Raw genomic sequence first — 23,927 nt, 5'->3', positions numbered from 1 at the left:
GATGCCAAAAATCCCACTAACACAGTCTTTCACTGTGTTCATTTATTCCTGACAGAAATAAAAACCACCGATACAAAATAGAAAAAAATTTTTCTCAAAAGTTGTATTTTTTATAATCTTTAGGAGGTACAAAAGGCAAATAGAAAAAAAAATAAAAGTAACAGTCAGTTTGCACACAATTTGGTTAAAACAAATTGGCCATTTTACAGTTTGTAAACAGCCTTAAGTCAGCTCAGGTTACTTTCCCACATAAGGTTTGGGTTTATCGAAATGGGATCAAAACAAGTAAAACTTCAATATATCAATATTAATGCACATGTGGATAAGTTATAATGGTAAAATACACTGGGAACCTTCAGATTCAAACAGAACAAAAAAAAAAAAAAAAAACTTGTAAAAAACGTAGTTTTGGCAGGAATCACATTTTAACAGGTATGCTTTTGGCAGCATGCAAATCTGCTTTGACATTGCCCCTGGAATCTATCCCAGCATGCATTGGAGAGAAAGAAAAGACCATGTTCAACATGACAATAAAAACAATAGAACAGATTTAGTCAGGTTCATCTCCAGAGATAATTTGTAGAAATGTATATATTATGATGGCACACTGTGATGAGAGACATATGACCCATTTATCTTCTCTATTCTGTACTGAGGACAGATGAAGAATTGTAAACACAAAAGGACACCTAACTTTGCAATTTTAATATATCATAATAGTTAAAAAAAACTCCAAATAAAATGAACATCAACCAAAACTCCTGCAAACATGCGCAAGTTTTGGCCGACTTTAAAACGACCTACAATTTCCACATAGAATCAGTCATATTTAAATTAAGAATTTAGGACATAAAAACAGTCCAGTGACCTTCACAGTGATGGTTGTGGATACCTGCAGTAATGGTGATCAGCCTCCAGAGGGAGCTACAGTCTCTCGCTAGGACACAACCAACTACTCCTGTTTGATCCAGGATGTGTTCCTCAGACTGCCTGGCTCACACGCGGCCCCGCAGCCGTCTAGTGTCCTGTGTCCAGGTCCCGCATGTATTCCTGAAGTGCCTGCAGCCTCGCATCAATCTCTGACAGCTCAGCCCCAGTGTCTATGGAGCTCTCTGTGGTTTGGACATCGAATGATTACTACACAAATAGCATCAACTAAGACTTTATTAAGTGTTTTTCAGCCACATTGTGCTAAACTTTATATATCAAATATAAGACTGAAAAGAAATTTTGCTTCCTATTTTAACACCTTGAAATTGGGCCGCTGTCTCTTTAAAAAACTCTGGCTAATCCTTTAGTATTGTTTTTACCAGTGTTTCACTAAGAAGTAGCTGTTATGAACTCAAATGATGAGCAATTCCACCAGGATTTTGCTAATTGATGCTGAAGGAGCAGAGTGTTTTGCACATGCCATGGGAGATTAAATTATTTCTCAAACATGCATGAAAGAATCAAAGCAGCTCCAGGTGTGTTTTCCAAGAGGGAATAACATTATAACATGACATAAAGCAAAAAAAAAAGGAAAAAAGAAGAACATTTTACATAATACTGTCCCTTTAAAAAGAAAAGAAAAGAATTAATGAAGTTACCTTTGTCTTTTGTTCTGTGTGTTGGGGTGCTACTTAATGGCTTTCTGGTTAAAAGGCCTCGAGACTGAAACAGAAAATAGAAAAAAGAAACCATTCATTTTACATGCAGAAGGGAAAAAAGGCACAAATAGATTAATACTGTTTTTAGCTCTGATGATTTTGTAACCTCATTTAATTCAGTTTTTTTTTAAATCAAATATAGTCTACATTTACCCACTCACTATCGAGTTAATTACTCACCATATTAGGTCCATTGTATGTCTGTTTTCTTCCCCTGTAAAAAGAATTAAGGATTAAAATAGCTCAGACACTTTTCTGAAGACTCATTTCCAGTGCAGTCCCAGTACCTGAAAAGTGTTTTGCCCATTTCATCCATGTCTGCTAATGAGCTGTCAGAGGAGTTCCTGCTGCCTCTACGCTCCAGCGACAGGCTCCTGCCTCTGCTTCCAGCCCGGACCGCCTGAGGATAAGCCTCCCTGGACCGGGAGCGGCCCCGCTCAGGGAGCACCGGGGAATTTAGGATTTCCCGTCGCACCTTCCGCTGTCTGGCAATAAAAAAGTTAATTAAAAGGTGTTAATAAATTCACCGGCTGCAACGAATACAGAGTCAATAAAAGGGAAAATGTACAGGAACCAACTTTTTGAGTTCTGACTCTCTCTGCCTGCGCTGCCTGTCCTGGATGTAGGCAGTCGGGTCAAAGCGAGGAACCCGAGACCCTGCGAGACACACGGTGACAGTACAAGAGATTGGGGATCATTAATGACTGACAAATAATTTAGAAAGACATTCACATTACATATTTGCTTGTGTGAAAACAAAAAAATGGAGTAGTTCTTCTAAATTCAGTTTAATTGTTGAGTGTTGCGTTGTCTCAGGCTACGTAATCCTTGGTCAGTTTGCTGATTTAACTATGAATAACTGGCACCAGTGTGTCGATGATCTTGTTGCATTAATGCTGTGTTCCAGTTGTACTTGAAACTGGGAAATTCAGATTTCCAGTCAGAAAAATCAACTGGAACATCCTCCATCCCAGGAGACTGGCAGCAACTCCAACTACCCCAAGTTACGGCTTGTAAGGCGGACTTTGCATCAGCAAACGTCCGTTTAAAAATCAATGTTACGTGTAATGGCTGCAACCCTAAACTGATAAAAAATAAAAGTGGTGTTTGCTTTTGGAAAGTAAAACTAGAAATTATGTTTATAACAGCTATTGGAATCTATTTTTTATAGGCGTCGCCATTTTAAATTCCTACTTCTTAACTAAAACACTGTTTCTTCAGGTCTGACGTCAAACCCAGCTCTGAGTTCCCACTTCCCAGGTTACTTGAACGCAGCATTAACTTACAACAATATTTTCCATCACCATAACTAATTAGCAGTACGTACTGGTGGGTGAAGGCGACGGCCTCAGCATGTGAGGACGTGATCCTGACGAATCCGACCTCCTTTCCCTTTCCCCTGACCTCAGTCTTCTGTCCTCCAGCCGCTCTCTGGACCCGGAGCGAGCCCTGATCCCTCCGTACCCAGAACTCCTCTCACGCGATAGCGACCGATAGACTTCCCCGTCAACTCGAGAGCTGATGCGACCCGAAACAGGCGTCACTCTGCTGCAGAAGGCGAACACTCAGTGAGTCCTCACGTGCTGAATGCTCCGTCCACAATGAAAGCAAATGAATGAATGAATGAAAGAGAAGGAAAGTAAAGATATAGTACACGCTTAGATTGTCTAACCCTCGCCGAAGGAAAGCCAGCTCATTGGTGAGACTGTTGACCCGAATGCGGAGCGCACACTCTGAAGCTCTCAACTCCTCCAACTAGAAAATGAAGGAGAAAGGTTAAAACCAGCAGAGAAACAAAGTAAAGATCAGCGATGTTACCCAGTGAACTTTCACCTGCTCCATTAGGAGTCGCTGTTCTTGGCACCTTTTGCTAGTGGAGCGTTGACCTTTGGCCCTCTCCTTGATGAGCTGCTCCTCCAGCGTCCGTACCACCTCTTTGACCCTCCAGTCTCCTCTGCCCAGTTCAGAGCCACTCCCACTCATTTGCAGTCTCTCCAGAGCCTTGGCCATGGCTTCCTTTTCTCCTTTCACTGCAGCGAGCCTTCAGGGAAAACAGTAGCGTCAAAAAAACAACACTACTGTTATTGTAGGGGGGATCTTTCTAATTTGTTCTGACTGATTAGAACTCCAAAAGACAACAATTATCTCTGGTTTTAGTTCATTAAGCTACCTAGTCACGTTAGTGGTTCAAAATCCTAAGTACTCACAGAAACCCATTTACTTGCTATACTTTTACATAAACATTCTCCTTCTTAAAAATTGTGTTATTTTCAAATACAGCATTAAACCTGATGTATAATTACAACAATTCTGGCTGATAACCAGCAACAGTCAGTATCAGCTGATGTTTTTTTCCATCAGGATGGAACAGAATGCTCTTGTTCTACTACCAAATATTAAAATCCTCACATCATAAAGTGTGTTGAATAAATATTCACTTTAACTTGTCACCAAAACCAAAAATCTAATGTATTTTTTTGGGGGGGTGGGGGGGGGGGGGGTTAATGTGACAAAAATTAATATTGCAGAGTAGAGAAGAAGGAGGAGAAAATTACAAGATGAAAAACCTAAATAGCTCAACACATCTTTAGACTCCTGAATGCAACAGAGAGATTAAAGCGACCTACTCTTGTCGAAGCCGGTGCATTTCCAGATCTGCAGATTTGCCGCCTCCATGGGAGGTGAGCGCGCTGATCTCAGCCCTGAGGGCTCGGATCTCCTTCTGCAGGCTAGCTGGGTCAGGCTTTCCCACATACGGCAACGGCAAAGGGTAGTGTATCCTACAAATACAACAGAATTAAATGCAACAATTCAAAATGAAATCTAAGTTCAAGAGAGGACAGAACAACGTTCCATACGGAGATCCAAACCTGTCAAACTCCACTGTGTAAATGAGGATGAGGTATCGCTTGGCGGTGAGAGCTGACTGCTGCTGGTGGCCACGAGGACGACTGACCACTCCGGCTTTTCTGTTACGCAGCAGCTCCAGGTCAGCATAGGTCAGGAGGTCAAGGGTGACAGAATCACTTGTCTGGGAAGAGAAACTGTAGTTAGATGGAGCCCGTTTCGTTTCATCATCTGATAAACACACATCTCAAACACTGCTAGATCATTTCCTGTTACAAGCATGAACACATGTTTAACTCCATGTATTCTGAAATAATTAATTTGATCTTATTTTGATTTTCAAAAAATTCCAAATGAAGTCTCAAATACTAATTTAAATGTCAAACTCAACAAGATTAAACGTAAGTACTTAGTAGCTAAAATAAGCATAACTTAACATGTAAGAAGGTAAAGTGTTTCCAATATGTCCCTCTGTGTGTGTTGAACAGCATTAGTCTGAGTGGTTGTTTGATGTGAATTTGCGAAATCAGGCAACAATGTAGACAAGTAGCAGACATGTGTCTATGGACGCTGTTGTTCATTTTGTAAAAATCTTTTTATATGTTGAGTAAGTTGAACTGGATTTGTTCATCTGGTGGGATTCGAGTGCTTTTCTTCTACTATTGTCAGTGTGTTAATTTTTTTATTGAAGCAGCTAACAAATAACGTTTGAAAATTCGGACGTGTAGAATCTCTGTCTGTGAGAAACGTTCAGCTCGAAAGGGCAGAACATTCTCACTCAACTGGAAACACTAAACTCCAGTGAACGACCCTCCTCATCGGCCAGCGTCGCCCCAAGCAAACCTGTCTGTTTCTATTACTACTATTACTACTCAAACTCTAAACAGTTAGGATACATAAAAAAATACAGCACTGCACCTTCCTCACAGCAGATTCCAACATGCTGCAGAAAATAGGAAACTGTTTGAAGTTGCCAGTTTTGCGAGTGAGATCTTCAATGTCTAACGAAAAGAATAAGAAAAAAACAAAATAAATATAAACACAAGCACAATCTGTGTCATACATGACATGTGTTATTTAAATAAACCACTTACACGCAGGATCAAACTCCCCCCGCCACTGATCTGCTGTCACAGAGTCGGAGATTTCCACAATCAGCAAATTCTTATCCAGTTCGATCTTCACAGAAAACTCCACTCCTCGAAACACGATGTCCTCCATCAACTCAGAGCCGTCTTCCATCTCTCTGGACCTGCACTGGAGAGAATAATGCAAAATTGTCTTTAATCAAAAAAATACAAATTAATAGTGATTGATAAAATAGAACAGGAATTGGTTACTTTATCTGCCAGCTGCGTTACAGTTTACACAAAAGGAGCTTCAAAGAGTCTTTAGAGCATAACAATGAGCCTGATTACAATTAAAATATGTACTTTACTTTAAAAAAACCAAAAAACTCTGTAAAATGTATATACAACAGGCACAACCTGTTAATTAAAGGGAAATTATGTTTTTCCCCAGCTGGTGCTGTACTTTAAATCTTAGGTAAATGTTAATTATACTTGCTAAAAGTTGGCAAATTGAACAAATTGTGTACATCTTATCAGACATGCTCTGTCATAGGTTGCAATCACAGCCAAGTTTTTCCATATGGTAAAATTCTGATTTGTATTTCACTGTAAAAAAAAACAACATTTGATATATGGGGTTTTGTAGTGTGTATATCTATTAAGCTAATATTACTAGGCAACAAAATTTCCCAGTTTTCTATTCTGTTCTATTCAAAACCACCACACGGGGCAGCAGTGAGCAGAATCGATGTTTAAGACTTGACATTTTCATTGATCCTGTAAAAATAAAAAATATGTATAAAACGTAAAGTACTCATTCAACATCGGAAATGATGATTTTAGGGAGTAAGTTATTAACTACATCATCAATGTGGCGTATAGTCTTTTTAGGATTATTGCGCTTCACTTCACTTTCTCTGGTCACAGCGCGTCTGTAAACATGTTTTTAATCGCAGTATCAAACTAAGTGAACTTGAAACATATAAAGCCTGATAAAGACAATTACTTTGTTTTAACACAGGCTTTGGAAAGCTGATAATAAGCTGCTGAGATGCAAAGGTTTTCATCTTCTGACCAGCGGTCAGCTAGTGACTGTTGCCGCGTCCGCTGCAGTCAAATTAACTGACCAACGTTAGCTAGGTGTAGCTAGCACAGACATCACTAAATAGTTGGGGCTAATTATTTACATTTGCAATACATTTAGCTTGAAAAGGGGACGCATATGGGTCGCGTAGCCGTGTTCAGATTGAAAACGCAGCAAACAAACAATTGTAGGTTAACAGTACCTCGAGTTGCAGTGATAATCCTGACCGTGTCAACCTGTCAAGGCATAGCTGTTGGGAAACCGCCGGGAGGAGCTCGCTTACAGAGCTCGATGAAACCTGAAGGCAGTAAATTGGGATTGCTCTCAGGTCCCGAACAAGTTGTAATGCATCGGTGAACCACAGCGGACACCAGAGCGGTTCAACAACCGGGAACCGTTAAATTCTTCTTCGTCAGTGTTGATCTACCACACGTTCCCGAGACTTGTTGCTCACCAAGCGCAATACTGACACCTAGAGGCACCGGAGAGACATTGCCAAAACAAGACCACTTGGTAAGGAGACGCGCATGAGTCAGAAACGGGATTACTAATTGTATTTTACTCAATTACATTTACTTGAGCAACTATTTAAATTAAAAAAATATAAACTATACTTTGTACTTACACTTAGGTAATATTAAGAAGAAGTAGAAGTATCTCCACTCAATTTCTGGACACAATATCCACTGTGATTAACTTAAACTAATAAAGAACAAGCTTGTTTTTATTACAAATTCACCAGAAGAAAACATATAGTTTGTTTAAATGAGATGTCTTGTTTGTACACAAGCTTTGTTGTTTTTATGTTATTCTCTGCCGAGCCTTTTGTGCCATTAGGAGGTCATCATAATTATACAGTAAATTGTATAAATTGTCAATGGCATCCCTTTAACTTTGTCCTAAAATATATGTACATTACTTACTGTAGGTTTTAGTTTTGCAAGTTTTATATTGAAAATAATTGATTTACTTCCTTTTTCTCCAGAAAGGAGCTTCCCAAATATAAAAAAGAATAATATATTCAGAACCTAACAAAACACATTTTTATTGTAAGAGTGCAGAGAGAAGGATTCAAGCAGAGGGGTTAGAATATGTGTGCATTATGGCATTAAATTTGAGCACAGAAACAAAAACTTGAGATACAAGCATAACATTTAAAACAAGACGTTTCATGTTTCTGGACTCGACTTTGTGAAAAATACAGTCCTCATTTGAATGTAATGGCATTTAAAGTAAAAACAGTCTGCTTTAACAGTTCCACCAAATTCTGTAGAAATGATGGCAAGCATTGGTGATATCCTGTATTTCTGCAGCAGAAAATTATTTTTGTAGGGACTGTTTTATTGAAAGACACCTGCAAAAATGTTGAAATGATCTTTGATGTTTCACCTAATCGAGTGTTTGCGATAATCACACCTACTCAAACTACCACTGAAACAGAACCAAACACAGTCTGCAGCCTCTGCAGCAGATGTCTGACCTCCCCACACACCTCCCACTGTCTTCCTTTGACCCGTAGGCTATTTCAGGAAACACAGACTTCCCCAATAATAACCTACAAATAGAACTTCTCTGAGTGGAGAATCGTTTTACCGACACAAACATTTATTGATAGAAATAGTTGAGGAATAAGTTGAATCACCACAATAACATATGGCATACTAAACATTGGAAGGCATCAATATTTTCAGTGTCCAACAACACAAACCTTTTTTTTCGTAGGTCACAATGGTCAACTTTAATCCAACTCGAGTATCTTCTACCATGTTTGCCGTGTCCTCTTAGTGGCTTGTGGAATACTGCAAACAGGACTTCTTATGGTATTTTTTTTGTTTTGCTTTAATTTTTAGCAATGGGTTCCTTCTTAGAAATTTCAAACAGTGCCAGATTTGCGAGGTGCAACTAAAAGTATCAATTTGATTTGCCACCTGAGCTTTTGCTCTCTGCAGCTCCTTCAGAGCTAACATCCGATTCTTGGCTGCATGTCTGGTTAATGCTCTCCGTGGCCGATGCTCTCCATTGGCCATGTCATGGTAGGGTTGCAGTTTTGCCATGCAAATTTTTGAAAGAAGAACATAGCTTTGTGAAATGGGAGATTGTTTGGTGTCTGTTTTAATCTTCTCCATATTTCTCTCCGACTTATCTGCTGTGTTTGTTAGTCGTCATGATGCTGTTTGTCCCTAATGTCTTATGGATCTCAGAGACACCAGGAAGTGTTTATCCTTCATTTAAAATGGTAACAAACTACATTGCAGTTGGAGGTTCTGTCAAAATCTGCATGCATACTATTAAAACAAAATATGATCAATTTTCAAAACTTGCAAGAATGGGTGCAAACACCTGCATGTTGCTTTGCTGGTTTGCTCAGTTAAAGATTCCCACAAAGGAAAGAATAATTGCATTCTTTTCTTTTGCTGTGTAACTTTTTGAAAAATAGCACTAGCAAAAGACCAATGGCTTTCTTCATATTAAGGCAGATGGGCAGTGTGTATTCCACACCTGCCCAATGCTGTCATCAGTGGGCTGGCGGGGAGGGGAACCCATGCCCTTACCTGCAGCACCAGACAAGATTAAAGGGATGAACAGACAGAAAACCTAATGCTCATGCTCAGTACATCCTCCCACACAGTCTGCAGAACAACAAAAAGCCACTTAGTGGGTCTGCAAGCTGCATCCTGATCCTAAAACCAGAGGCGGAAAAAATGTTTACAACACTCTAACATTATTAAAATTATCTGCCAAACTTGTGTTCACACAATGGTTTCGGTTTTAATAGTTTAATTATTCCTGTTTAATTAGAAGAAAGCCATTTGCGTCTGGACACAATCAAGTGTCTTAATCAATAGTTATATGAGTGAAGTTTTTTTAGTCCAGTTTGGCCAGTCTGGGATGTGGTAAATGTGCAAAATCAAGAGAAGCTCTTTAACAATGAAGAGAGAACTATATCACTCAGGGCGGTGTCAAAAGAAGATGGTTTTTATAGGAGATGATGATGTCACTGTGTGACAGATGAAACATCAGACAGACACACACACACGCAGACAAACACACACAAAACTCAAGAGGCTTCTTGTCATTGTTCAGGACACACATGGAAGAAGCGCACACTAACCAGCTGCGCTCTGGGGAGCGGACTCTCAACATCCAGGTAGAATAAAAACAAGTTTTATACTTTATTTGTTTAATGACCTTTGGCTTGCATGTAAAATGTTATGATTTTGTAAAGGTTCTTTTTCTTCAAGTGTTAATTTTCCACTCTTATAATCCTTACGAGGTTCTAATTCAGTCAAAGTTAGTCATGTTTTCACTTTGATTTGTTAAGACATGGCAAAGATTAATCTAAATCATCTAAAAGGTTTACATTTGCAACAGCTACTGATTGATCTGCATCTTTTTGTGCGTTGTTCCAGATTTTCCACAATGAAATAATCAAAGGAGCCCTCAGCGCATTTATCCTTTTCATTTGGCTTTCCTTGCAAGTAAACCGTGTTTGACTGGGGGGGCCCTGGCGGAGAGGTGGAGGTGCATGCTTCTGCAGTGGCGTCTCTGTGCATCAGCTGTGCTCATGGCTCGGAGGAGGGCTGCAGGCGGCTGCTGCTGCTGCTGCTGCTCCCGGGCTCCCCTGAACGAAGACAACGCTCGTTTCTGCTTGCTGGCCGGCCTCATCCTCCTCTACTTGCTGTGCGGAGCGGCTATCTTCTCAGCTTTGGAGCACCCATTTGAGATCCGTGCCCAGCTTCTCTGGAAGCAGCAGCTGGAGAACTTCACGAGGCGGTACAGGGTCAACCTGGGCGCCCTGCACACCCTGCTGCGGCAGTACGAGCAGGCGAATGGAGCAGGGATCAGAGTGGACGAGTTGAGGCCACGCTGGGACTTTTCTGGAGCTTTTTACTTTGTGGGCACTGTGGTCTCTACTATTGGTAATGACTCACTTTTATGCACTTTAAATTCTCTTAAATTGTCAGTAATTGAGGCAATAATTGTAAAGATACTGTCACCGCTGACTTTAACTGAGTAATGTTTGAAGAGGGTGCTGGGGTTTTCTTCAAATCTAACCAAATTGGTGTCAAACTTTTGTGTAGCAAAAAATTTAGTAAATAAAAGTGACTTTTAATGAGGTCATCAAAAAGGGTCTGATATCAGTCTACTGTGCTACATTTGTGCTGGTTTGTGCAGTAAAAAGATTAGAATAATAAAAACTGTCTATAACAAAATTAATATAGATTTCTTGTGCTATGTTTGTGCTGCTTTGCGCAATTTTAATTTTTGTAGCACAGTTGACTGACACCATATTTTGTTTGATTTTGTAAATGTGGTGGAGGATGCTGGTTGACCTTTGATGACCTCTGGAAACATTTTCATGAAATGATCACGGCACACGCAGAACCTTTTGCTGCACAAATTCTTCACAACAATTTTGTTTGATTAAAAAACTTCACTCAGTTTTTCTAACCTTTTCAGGTTTTGGCATGACCACACCGGCAACCATCGCCGGAAAGATATTCCTCATCTTCTATGGCCTCATTGGTTGTGCAGCCACCATCCTCTTCTTCAACCTCTTCCTCGAAAGGATCATCACCATGTTGGCATACATCATGCGCTGGTGTCATGAGCGGCGGTTGAGGTGCGGAGGAGCGGGTGTGGTGTCTAACAGAGAGGAATCATCCGGTGAAGAGGACAGCCTGGAAGGCTGGAAACCGTCAGTCTATTACGTGATGCTGATTCTGGGACTGGCGTCTGTTGTGATTGCCTGCAGCGCCTCCACCCTATACAGCACCATGGAGAACTGGAGCTACGTCGACTCCCTCTATTTCTGCTTCGTGGCATTCAGCACCATCGGCTTTGGGGACCTGGTGAGCAGTCAGAGGGAGCGCTATGAATCCCAAGGGGCCTACCGGCTCGGAAACTGCCTTTTCATCCTAATGGGAGTGTGCTGTATCTACTCGCTCTTCAATGTCATTTCTATCATTATCAAGCAAACTCTCAACTGGATCCTGGGGAAGCTGGCCTGCTCTGGGCAACGCAAGCTCTGCTCCTGCCCCTGCCTTCGTGGTAAAAAGCAAAGCAAGAGGGGTCCGGCGGCACGCCTCACACTCAAGCGAGTGAAACGCAACGCTGTGCAGCCTGTCTCCGCCCAGTGCCCCATGGGAAGGCAGCGCTACACGGACGGCTCTGTGGAAAGTGTGTGTGACAGCGAGACAGATGCTGGTCCGGGGGCTGAAGTGCATCTGGGCCGTCGTCTGTCTGGAGAGATGATCTCTGTCAATGAGTTCATGGTGTCCAATAAGGTGTCTCTGGCGTTGCTGCAAAAGCAGCTGAGTGAAACTGCTCACCAAGGGCCACGGCAGAGCTATGGGCACCAGAACGGGTTTTCTGGAGGGGTGGGGGCCTTGGGAATTATGAACAATCGCCTGCAGGAAACCAGTGTGGATAGATAGCTTCATTTGGGCTCTTTAGAAAATCATTAGCTTTGTCCTATCTGCATTTGAAAACCAAATCATGTGAATTCGAACTGTTTTTTCCCCAAGTGCAGTAGATTAGTTTAGTTGAGAGAACAGCGGACTTTCATAGTGAACTCTGCGAAGCAAGTAAGTGATCATTTTATTTGGCGAGGCGAGAAAAAAACCTGAAATTTTTAGCTTAAAAAAGACTTGTGAAGAGGGGGCCAAAGTCATCAAGTGACTGACTCATACCAAAGCAATCAGACGAAAGAAGCAGTGAAGGACCACTTAAAGGAGGCTGCTGATTTGAAGAATGCTGCACATGTTGCTGGACCTCACAGAACAGAGAGGATTGTATCAGATCATAGTAGTTAATTATGTGCAAACGCAATATCTACCATCGCTTCTCAGCGATCCATTTCAAACGTAAAATAATTAAAATGTGACCTGTTTTAAAAATAGCTCCTGCAGAACTATAGAAAGGCTAGCAAACAGCAAAAAGGAGACATTTTAATTTGTCGATCGCTCACAAAGCACCCATCTTAGAAGTAATTTAAATTCATAGTCATCTTGAAGAAGATCCAGGGCTTTCAGCAGAGAACATCTAATCAAATGTGGCTTGTAAAGGACACTCCTGTGTCAATAAGAGCCACATAAGTAGTCACGCCATCATATAAACACAGAGAGAAAAGCTTAAGCGATCCACAGCGAACTCTTAAGAGATCCTTTACTATGCAAGGATAGAAGTATACGTCTATGGCGTGTAGCATTGATGTGGCGTGTTTTTAACAGACATTTTATTTTAACAGTTCAAAGTCTTTTTCCTCTTTTTTGCTTCAATAAAGAAACATTTTTGGCAAACGTTGTCAACTACCGGTAATTTAGTAAGTTTGGCAGTTTTATTTTATTAAAACCTTTGAGACAGAAGCGAGATAGAATCTGGAATTAGTTGTAAATAAATGTTAAAAATCTACCATTTGTTAATCAAAGAAGTGTCAAATCTCCAGGAAAACAGATTTTTATACCTGTTGGATTGTTGTTTTTTTGACAAGTGTTGCAAGAAGACTTTTTCTGTTGAGTTTGCACACATCTCAGGAGGGGATTTAGCGCACTCCTCATTAAACTAGCTTTAAATCTTTTATTTCTCTTTGCTGCTGCTTGGTGACTTAAAGCTTCAGCTCCCTGTACACATTTTCTGTTGGACTCTGGTCCAAACACTTACAGTGGCAATCCATGACCTTGCTGTGTTTCTTCAGCCATTTTTGTGTCCTTGTAGATATGTTTTATGATATGTTCAAAATGTGGAAGACAGAATTCCAGCGTCAAATACGTATTTATTTTAATACAAATGCAAATACGTTTGAACATTTATGCAATTTGTTTTTTCTTAACTATTATTTTTGTCTGTCATTCTGTCTCACAAAAATGAACCAACCTTAAAAATGAAGATTGTTTATTTCCCATAGGTAATTTTTTTTTTTTTTTTTTTACAAAATCAACAGAAAAACAAAAAGTCAGTCATATGTTCTTTATTCAGATTAAAATCTTTACTTTCATCATGTAATGTTTAGACACAGAAAATGATACACAAACGTAACAGGATGATGCAGAATGATGTAAATAAAAGAAGCAGTACGGAAACTGACCCGTTCTATTGTTTGTTGCTGATGTTTTATCTACCATATAGATGAAGAATAAGTCAGCACAGGACACGATCAATTCACTGAAAAAATACATTTCACAGACAATTTCAAAATCCTTAGAAAGTTGGTAAATGCATGAACATGGCCATGTAGAAATTTGATTTGTCATTAAATTCAGATTTAGGCCGTTGTCTGGATATGTTCTGGTCAAACTTCCTGATAAGCAGATGTTTTTTTCTGCAGTTACAATAAAAATACAGACATTATTAACCACTTTAGAAAAGAAAGGATATTTTCTTCTGGTTTGTGAAATGTATTTTTTCCTTTATGTACGTATAATAAAATATTTGTAATTATTTACTTATCACCAGCAATAAGAAACATAAATGAGTTCCCTGACTCACTTTCATTGTTGCTATTTCTTGTAGGAACAAATGGCCATTTGTATGCTCACTTATGACTAGCGTTGACAATTAACTGTTTAATTCTAAACATTTTTACTTTAAATCTTTCTTTAAAATACCAGTTCATATGTATCAAATAGTCCTGATTTTTTTATCCAGTGAAAATGTACAGTGTCACTTTTGGTTTTAATCCAGTTGTACTGATCTGTCCTTTGAACTGATTAGCTGTGCTGTGTGTTCACTGAATTAGAGGCAGAGGTTTATTCCTTGCTCTGTGTCTGAGTACGTTTTACAAAATATCCGTCTGGTACAAATATAAAGTTTTAGGCTTTATCAGATCTCTTTGTGCAATTCATTTGTTTTAACAAGATGCTGTCTGCGAGCATGATGTAAACAAACGCCTTTGCCAGGTCATGTGATTCCCCCTTATGAACAGATTGCACACATGAACTGAGGAAACAGTTCAATATTCACATTTATTACAGTCCCTCTGATTCAGAGAGTCTCCACTTCAGGGCCTCATGAACTTCCCAGAGCCTGTTAAGACAAGTAATGTTGAAAACAAAGGCATATTTTGTATATTAAAATAAAATAAATGGATTTCAATGAGAAAACTATTTAGTGTGGACTCACATTTGGTACTGCAGGCTTGTGTGTCTCTCTTTGATGATAGTAAGCAGAGATAATACAGTTTCTCCTGTAGCACACAAAAGTGACATGGTGTTGTTGTTTGTTTTTTTTTGTAACCAGTGTATAGGTGTAGCTCTGATTTTACATGTAGACACATTAGGTGACATTTTCACTGTCTTACTTGCTCTGTATGCCTCCACCTGGAGGTAATCCAGGAATGACGGTGGACGCCAGGACTGTGAGGACAGACAGCAGGTCAGGCTCCTCCCCGGAGGCAGACAGCTCGTCATAGATTTCTGTCAGACATCAGGACAAAGAAACACTCGCATGAGCACTTTTAGCAAACACCTCCATACTTTGTGCACTTTCACTTTTGAAGTAAACTGCTTTGTTCCGCAGTTCTGTTAGTAACCTTGTCTGTTCAAATCACACCACATCTCTTTAATTTCTTGTGTTTGGTTATCTTATCACTCTCTGCATCTGTTTGCTATTCTTATTAGCGCTTTTTATTTGAAGTACTCTGCTGAACTCTACAAAAAACAATTAATGTTGTACGTTTGTTGGAGAGTATGATGGTTAGCTTTTTTTCCTAATAGGCCTTTCAGGATATTGCTGAATGCCTATAGCCCTGCCCTCCTCTTTTAGTGTGGCATTTTCTTAAAATTGCATTTATGCTCCTTTAGTTTGCTTGTTGCAATTCACCTTTTGTATTGGGCAGCATTTTAATGAAGTTCAATTCAACATTATTGTTATTTTGTATCTGCTTTTTCATTTTATTATACCACTTCTTGTTTATTTTTTTAATGCTATTTCTATTGGAAAAAATAGTAGGTGGAGCTGTCAACAGGTGGAAAAACTTCCAGGAGGTGAATAATTTTTATCAGTGCTGTTTGCATTGTGTAGCATTACATTAAATAAAGTTATTAGATCATCCCTGCAACACACGAATAGCACATATGTTGATTTCATAGCAGTGGCTATACATGCATATATACAGTTAAACTTTTAAATGGATAGATATTTTTAAACATTGTGTGGATTATCTAAAGATAATCAAAAGCAACAATGTAGAGGTGCACCTTATGAATGCCTATGATCATTTTTTGTGCTAAAGAAACACAAAAAGTTTACTTCTCCCCCCAAAACCTCAAATTTGGCCCAGCATTAGCAAAAAGTCTGTCTCTTCTTCATTAGAAGTTTAATGCCATTACAGTGGTCTTTAGCATCACTTGCTGGCGTGGCATATGTATTACAACATTTTTTGACAAGATCTTCACAAATTGTGCGACATTACGGAGCCCTCTAGGGCAGTGGTACCCAACCACCGGGCCGTGGACCGGGACCAATTGGTACTGGGCCGCGCTAGAAATAATGAACTACTTCCGGATCTTTTATTATGAAAATCCTAAACCGGATTTTACCGGTTACGTCTTGCGCGTCAAAATTGAGCCAACTTGCAGCAGAATGAGTAGCAAAACTACGGTGGCCGACAGGTGCAAATGCGCAGCAAAAGAGAAAACATGCAAACAAACAAAAAACACGCGCATAAATTAAATGCGGCAAGCAAAAAGCGAATAAAATGCAGCAAACAAAAAGAGAGACGCAAACAAAAAAGAAGACACCCCCGAATGAAATGCAGCAAACAAAAAGTGAGACGCAAACAAAAAAGAAAACACCCCCGAATGAAATGCAGCAAACAAAAAGTGTTGAAAACGGAAGTGCTCCAGACCACTAGGGGGAGTCAAAGAAAATAGTATTCATTTCTATGGGACCAGATGCAAGATTCAGAGAAAGAAATTTGAAAGAAAGTAAAGGTACGTATAACTATATTTCTTTTCAGAAATATAGGTATACGTACTATATAACTATATTTAGTACGTATAAATACTATACGTACTTATATTATAAAAAGATACGCCGTCTTTTATAATATTATAGAATAACAGAATAATTTATGGGTAGCGTGATAGACTTTGTGTCAATCATACCGTTCTGGGCTCGGTCTCGATTTTCTTTGACTCCCCCTAGTGGTCTGGAGCACTTCCGTTTTCAACACTTTTTGTTTGCTGCATTTCATTCGGGGGTGTTTTCTTTTTTGTTTGCTGCATTTCATTCGGGGGTGTCTTCTTTTTTTGTTTGCGTCTCTCTTTTTGTTTGCTGCATTTCATTCGGGGGTGTTTTCTTTTTTGTTTGCTGCATTTTGTTCGCTTTTTGCTTGCCGCATTTAATTTGTGCGCGTGTTTTTTGTTTGTTTGCATGTTTTCTCTTTTGCTGCGCATTTGCACCTGTCGGCCACCGTACAAAACAACATCGGAGTACAGTGAACCCTCGCTATTTCACGATCTCGCTTCTTCGCGGATTTGCATCGTGCATTGTGTTCTGCATTCTGATTGGCTAAACAGTCTCTCCGCTTCTTCTCTACCTGTGTGTCAACAACGGTTTAATATGTACACGTACGTAAAACAGCTTGCCATATTTAACATAATCGATGTTGGTGGCATGTCGGTTTATAAGAATCTTTTTGCCCAGAAGAAAAAAGAGCGACAACAACTACCGATAACTATGTTCTTCTCTCGAAAAAACACACCTGCACCGCGGGCTTTAGAAGAAAAGAAAAAAACGCTACAGAGCGGAGTCAGGATGCAGCGGCTCAGTCAGAAGAGCAGTGAAATACACGAGTCACTATTTGTGCTACTGTACTTTGTTTTTTTTTTTTGTTTTTTCATAATAATTTTTTATTTTCTCCCGTTCTAATCCAATAACTCAGGTCGCGGTGGGGCGGCGCTGATCTCCGCAATTCGGGCACGGGAATCCGCTTTCAGTTCATATTAAAATGATTATTTTACAGTACAGTAGTTATTTGTAAAACAAATTTTTAAATTGTTTATACAGTACTTTTTATTTGTTAAACAAATGTTTGGGCCTGTAAAAAGGTTTTGTTCTTTGGTTTCAATGTATTATGGAATATTTCATTGTATAATAATTGTAAAAAAATAAAGGTTCCTATTTCACGGATTTCGCCTATCGCGGGTTCTTTTTGGAACTTAACCGCCGCGAAAAACGAGGGGGTTAGCCCCCCCGGACTCGATACTTACGACGCGCACCCCCCCAGTAGGAAGGTTTGAAAAAAACATGGCTTTAAATTTGAACAAGCACGTTAATTAAAGTTGAAAAACAGAGTATATAACAAAGCCACTCTTGTATTATAAAGTTTACTCCCCCAACACACCTGCCACTTTGGATTCCAGCAGGTCCTCCAGCTCGGCCTCCTGGTGTAATGCTTCCGCTGACAGCTGGGGGGCGCCCGGGAAGCAGAGCAAGATGATGCTGATGTTGTCCAAGCTGCCCTGTGAAGCAGAGCAAAGCAGCGTCAGCACGGGCTGAGCAATGATGGCTGACCTCACAAATGTCAGCACGCAGGACGCGCTCTCGTCCTGCGTGAATCGCTTTAGAGATGGGTCAGTTTCATCTCAGGGTTTGCACACCTCTGTCACACGGATGGAGGGAAGCAGAAAAATGTAAACCGAGCATAACATTTTGAGGTTGCGCTGCACATCCAAACCGAAGCTCTGTTACATAACTGAGACATGATGTCCAGACAGGATGGATCATGGGAGTAAGAATGTGTGTTTATTTGTGAGAATATCTTTCTACAAAGGATCAAGTCTTGTATACCTAAAGATTTTTGGGATGAAATCAGTGATAGTTTCTGAAATGGGTCCATTTGACTGGGGATCCAGGAGAAATCAATGTAATATCTTATGACACTCCTGCAGTCTATTTAGAAGTGCTGAGTGGACTATTATACCATGAAGGGCAGCCACAGCGTAAATGAACAGGAAGCTTTAGCAGAGGTCAGCGCTGGATTTTCAGTCAGTATCATGGCTTTCAGAACCAGGGACTCTCAGTAGTGTTCACAAAAATGCAACAACACAAGTAGGTATATTTCTATTAACTTGTAATGTATAAATAAAACCAATCAGGTTGCTCACACAGCAACACTCTGCAGTGAGGATGTGGTTGCTCAGTGAAGAAAACTCTGTAAGACAGCTGTTGTCAGAGTCACTGGAGTGTTTAAATTAAATCAGAGGAAGTACAGAGACATTAGAAACTATTGGCATGCCTGCGATTTAATTAAGACACAAGAGAGTGAGGGAGAGAGCAAGATTTAAGGCAGGAAGGTTGAGCAGAGGACACACAGTGTGAAGTCGCCTCTACTCTTAATGCTAATAATTAACCAATAAAATCATGGCCATAAAATAAAATTGAATGTCATTGCTTCATCATCGGATATTGTAGGACTTAATGAGAAAATTGGAACTGGCCCAAAACACAAAATTCTGATAATCGCATCATGTGTCTTTATAAGCAGCCCTCTTCTTGTCTTAACAATATTATCTATTTTCCAGGCATATAGTGCCATTTTAAAGCACAATCAAGTAATTATTCTATCTACAGTTGTTATAAAATGCTGTATATATCAAACATGACTTAAAAGAAATTTGACATTGCAATTTAATGCCTTGAAATTGGGCCTCTGTCTCTTTAAGAAACTCCTACTCTCTTTGACACTCCACTTTCAGCACGTCGTCGTAGCGACATTCCTCTATAGACATTTAACATTGTTCTTAAGAACATTTCACTGAGAAGTAGGTGGTGTATAATGAGCGCAGCAGATGTGCAGTTCCACTAGATGTTTGCTAATTGCTGCTGCTAGTCTGAAGGAGTTGAGTGGAGGAGGCACTTGTGAGAATGGTTGCCATGAGAGATTCAAGGATTTCTCAACATGCATGGAAGAATGAAGGAATGACATTATAACATGATATTACACTTAAAAAGGTTGATTTTTTAAACCTAACCTTTTAATGAATTTCCAAAACAATTTCTAAATATTCATGTATTTTTGATTATTATTATTATTATTTTACCTGTGTTATTCAAATTGCATTACATTTCTTAAAAACACAATTTTAATAACCATTGCACAGTGACATTTGATTTTATTTCAGGAAAAATCAAATCCAAGATGTTTAAGTTCTTGCTGAGCAAACTAGCCTGTCAAATTAAAATCAGTTAACTTGTTAAACAATTATTGATCCTTTTAAACATGACACTGTCTGAAGATTGACTGACAATGTTACTCTAAGCTGAACTTAGAACCTTTAGATCAGGGATAAAATCTACAGAATTATGTAACTGCTTGAACCTCTTGTTTTGGTTTGTGCTGTAACTAAAAGTCTTTGTTGCTCTCATAGGACCATGCCGTGACCCACAAGACTTGAAGCAACATGCACAGACGTCACTCTGACCTTGTACAGACAGAGGTCGATGACTTGAGTGCAGACATCCCTCAGGTCAGTGCAGACTTGCAGCCGGTTGTGGACGAAAGCGCAGAGCTCCTCGTTGCTGATGGTGTCCCACACGCCGTCGCAGGCCAGCACCAGGAACTCGTCCATGGGCGAGCGCTCCACCACACACACCTCCGGCTCCGGCGAGACCATCTGCTGGCTGGGGGTCCGGTTTTCCACCCCTTTGTAGCTGAAGTCCCCCAAAGCGCGGGACACAGCCAGGGAACCGTTGATCCTCTGAAGGGACACCGACCCGCCGGCGCTTTCGATGCGCTCCTTCTCCAGAGGACTGTACGGTTTGTGGTCCTCAGTGGAGAAACACACCTGCCCCGACCGGCACAGCACGGCCCTGGAGTCACCACAGTTGCCGAAGTAGATGTAGTATGGGGAGATGAGGGTGGACACCACGGTGGTGCCGCCTCTCTCCCAGCCTTCTCGCCGGGCCACAGAGTGCAGGTGTTTGTCTGTATGCATGAAGCCCTCTACGATGGCCCCCTTCACCTTTTTGGGGTTTTCCTCAGGTCCGACCCCACCTGTGTGCACAAATGGGTGTAAACTGAGACTGAACACCCCCGCAAGCCCCCCCCAAAGCAACAGTGCATGTCTTCATCACATGTTCAGTGTGAAATTTTTTACCTGTGGTCAGGATGTGCCCCAGAAGGTGCTGGGAGCAGTATTGGGCCACCGTGTTGCCGGCGTGGCCGTCGAACACGGCGAAGAAGCTCCACTCGGCGAGCTCTCCTCCCAGCTGTGGCACGCAGTTGTGGAAGTCCTCCATGTTGGCCCTCCAGCCCTGCATGCGCCCCAGGGCGTAGGTGAGGCCCCAATGAGCGCAGCCCTCCTCGGTCAGCTTCTCCAGCACCGGCCGGTCCAGGTACGGGCTGGGGATCACCTCCTCCTTCTCCCCCTCGCCCGTCTGCTCCCCGTCCGACGCCCCCCCGCGTCCCCCTTTGAAGAAAGAGCTGACCCTCTTCTCTGTTTCTTTGACCAGCTGTCGCACGAATGCAGGTATCTCCACGTTGCCCTTCCTGGCCGTCCTCATGGCTCCTATGAGCAGCTGGTGAGGGTGTAATCTTCGCTTGTCCCGGCTCTGGTGCTTGTGGATGGGATGCAGGGCCGGGCTTCTGGCCTGACTCTGGGCCTGTGCAGTGTCTGCGTAGCCCTGCTGCTCCAGGGCTCAGAGCATGGCTGCCTCAGCTGATGGATGCTCTGCTCCCCTCCCTCTCGATGCTCATCTCTTTTCGTCTTCCCCTCTGGAGACCTCACTGATCAGCGCGCTCTCCTCCCCTCATCCTTCCTCTCTCCTCTTTGTTTTTTGGTGTCTTCTCTGTGTGACTGTGATTTCACCTTCTCCCTCGCTTTTTCATAGCTCTACCCTCTTTCTCCAGCTCTCCCCCCCTGGCCTTGTTATTTTCCCTGCCTCTGCTGTGATTGGCTGGCTATTTGTGTGCACCAATCTCTTCCTCTGTTGCTCTCCCTCTGTCACTGTCCTCCTATCTGCAGCTCTGGCCCTCCCATGCTGATGGTAATCTCAACCTTTGATCGGCTGGGATTATAGGCTTGTGGATTAAAGGGCTGTCGGCCGTTTAGGGAGCATGTGATTCGATGGTGAGACTCTGGTGTGGAGGATCTATTTAAAGTGATATCCCACTTTATTTCGTTTCCTTCTTTTAAACATTTGCCATGGTGACGCATGTGCCCCGTAAAATAAAGCCTGTAATTTAAGCTGCAGCCATTGTCTAATTATGTGTAAGGACGAGCTCAACTCTGTAACTAGAATTTAATCATTATTACTTCGTGGGTATTTAACGTTTTTTTGCATAACAACTTTTTGTGCCTCTGTCTGAGCTTCTTCTTCTTCTTCTTCTGTATGCCAGTTCACAAACATGAAACCTTTGAACCGTTACATTTTTCATCACGTTAGAACCACAAAGTACAATGCATTTGATAAAAATTTGATTTGTTCGACCAACACAAGGTAGCACATAACTGAATAATGCATGGCTTTTATGTTTTCACATAAAAATATGAAAAGACTTTTGTCTTGTGGAAAGGTGAACTTTCATCCCACTGTAATTTTCTGTAATTAGTACCTTTTGTTTTCAGTCGACTTTGATCTGCTGCTCCAACTTAAAGCTACAGTTTGTAACCTTTATTTTAAAAAATCTCTTTTTTTGTATATATTTGCTAAAACTGTCACTAAATTGTGACAGTTTAGCTCCAGACATAATCTGTGAAAAAAATTGAGCTCCTTTGCCTCCACCCAGTGATACTGCTGTCGCTCCCATTCAAAACCAACCAGAGTCAGGTCAAACGTTGTAGTGCTGTCAATCATCCTTGTGTCCGTGCTGCTAAATGTGCTAATGGTGAAGAAACAACTTAACGTTCCAGGAAAACCATTTATCCACCATCATCAGACGAGAGCATTCTCGACGTGCTCCGTTGTGGTAAACCAGCTGTAACCTAGCAGAGAGCAAGGGGGAGGTTGTAAGCAGCGCATACATAAGAGTGATTGGCAACGCTAAGACCCTCCTCCTTGGTTTTGATTGGTTCTTTCTAACCAGGTGCTTGAATTTTTTACACATTAGCTGTTTTACACCATAATGTCACAACAAAGTGCCTTTTGAACGAACCTGAGGCACAGACTTGATATAGATTCCAGTCACTCACAGAAAGGGGTTGAGAAATTGTAACCAAAGAGAAGAGAGTTTTAATAACAGCCCACATTTCCATATATGGTATTAACAGCCATATTATTGTTTCAATTACTGGATTTTGTAACATTATCCTGCGTTAATTTATACCAAAATTTTATTACACACTTATGGACTCTGTTGGCTAGGTGACTTCTCAAGGCAGTTCTCTGAACTGGATTTTATTTAGGTTTGTCAGAGTAAAGAGGATGAATGCCAATTTGTGCCAGAAGTTTCTTCCCACAATACAACAGTGCATCACATTTCCTACTTAAAACCCTGATAAAATATATTAACATTTGATGCAATGTTGTAAAATGTGTACAGGTTCAGGGGATGGATCCTCTTGTGAGGTGCTGGAACGCTACAAAGGTCGTGGATTGGAAATTTAAATTAAATTATACATTTGTTGGTATCACGTGGTTCTGACTAGACAGAAAATCAGTTTTCCATTGATAAAAAAAATGGGGAAAATATATAAGAACTGAAAACTGTAATGGATTAAGCTGTTGTAGCTTGAGGACTAAAATACACTCAGTGTTTATTCCAATCTAAATGAACAGATTTTGTTTTCCCATCATTATGCAACTGACAGCTGCTTTCCTTGGTAGCGTTTCTCAGACAACAGCTCAAACCTGTGGGGTCAGACAGAATGACAACGCCTCCCTCTGTAATTAATCATGTAGCTTGATGTGCTTTGACAACGATGGATGTGTAATTTACAACACACTGCTGGTCGCAAAAGAGCAAAAAATAAAACTTATTACCTGAGTTTTGGTTTACTCTAAATAGTCATTTGTTGCTTTAGTGCTACTCATAATCTGCATTTTTTAAAATTTAAATCCCATTGAGCTTACAAATCTCTTTTTCGAGAAATACCAGGCCAAATAAGCAGCAGCAAGTATCAAACACAGTTACAAGAGTTATAGTTAAATACAGGCTTAAAAGAAACAAAAATACATTACAGTTTGATAAAAATTGCAGGTCATCTAAATGAAACAGTTGCATGTTATGGAATTAGCCTCAAAGACTATTTTTTAAATTTTATTTGTTTGTTGTTATTTTGTTAGTTTTGATGTGAAACAAAACTAACAAAGAAGAAGACAGAAGAAAAGCAT

General features: G+C 40.6%; 3 protein-coding genes across 4 annotated transcripts; 1 reads left to right on the top strand and 2 right to left on the bottom strand.

Moving 5' to 3' along the window:
• Positions 1 to 11: 11 nt before the first annotated feature.
• On the bottom strand, positions 12 to 7,097 carry ccdc61 (coiled-coil domain containing 61). Of its 2 annotated transcripts, none has more exons than XM_028030971.1 (13): positions 6,853 to 7,097; positions 5,591 to 5,753; positions 5,415 to 5,497; positions 4,520 to 4,680; positions 4,277 to 4,429; positions 3,483 to 3,690; positions 3,304 to 3,404; positions 2,977 to 3,197; positions 2,228 to 2,306; positions 1,937 to 2,134; positions 1,830 to 1,863; positions 1,590 to 1,653; positions 12 to 1,112 (listed from the first exon to the last, which is right to left on the bottom strand). In XM_028030971.1, the coding sequence occupies exons 2-13, from the start codon at positions 5,736 to 5,738 to the stop codon at positions 1,018 to 1,020; spliced, it is 1,545 nt and encodes a 514-aa protein (XP_027886772.1). In that variant the 5' UTR covers positions 5,739 to 5,753; positions 6,853 to 7,097; the 3' UTR covers positions 12 to 1,017. The 2 variants fall into 2 exon arrangements, with proteins under 2 accessions (XP_027886772.1, XP_027886773.1); XM_028030972.1 differs by having other exon boundaries at positions 3,322 to 3,404; positions 6,853 to 7,095.
• Positions 7,098 to 10,071: 2,974 nt separating this feature from the next.
• kcnk12l (potassium channel, subfamily K, member 12 like) lies at positions 10,072 to 13,507 on the top strand. Its single transcript, XM_028032477.1, has 2 exons — positions 10,072 to 10,570; positions 11,112 to 13,507. Exons 1-2 carry the CDS (start codon positions 10,177 to 10,179, stop codon positions 12,086 to 12,088), a joined length of 1,371 nt encoding a protein of 456 aa, XP_027888278.1. The 5' UTR covers positions 10,072 to 10,176; the 3' UTR covers positions 12,089 to 13,507.
• Positions 13,508 to 13,605: 98 nt separating this feature from the next.
• On the bottom strand, positions 13,606 to 21,574 carry ppm1nb (protein phosphatase, Mg2+/Mn2+ dependent, 1Nb (putative)). Its single transcript, XM_028032476.1, has 6 exons — positions 20,753 to 21,574; positions 20,078 to 20,649; positions 17,998 to 18,115; positions 14,950 to 15,064; positions 14,772 to 14,835; positions 13,606 to 14,675 (listed from the first exon to the last, which is right to left on the bottom strand). The coding sequence occupies exons 1-6, from the start codon at positions 21,156 to 21,158 to the stop codon at positions 14,658 to 14,660; spliced, it is 1,293 nt and encodes a 430-aa protein (XP_027888277.1). The 5' UTR covers positions 21,159 to 21,574; the 3' UTR covers positions 13,606 to 14,657.
• Positions 21,575 to 23,927: the final 2,353 nt, after the last annotated feature.

Source organism: Xiphophorus couchianus, chromosome 11 (assembly GCF_001444195.1).
Source record: "Xiphophorus couchianus chromosome 11, X_couchianus-1.0, whole genome shotgun sequence".
Lineage (NCBI taxonomy): Eukaryota > Metazoa > Chordata > Actinopteri > Cyprinodontiformes > Poeciliidae > Xiphophorus > Xiphophorus couchianus.
The sequence above is the reverse complement of the archived record's forward strand: the minus strand, read 5'-3'. Positions and strand labels throughout refer to the sequence as shown.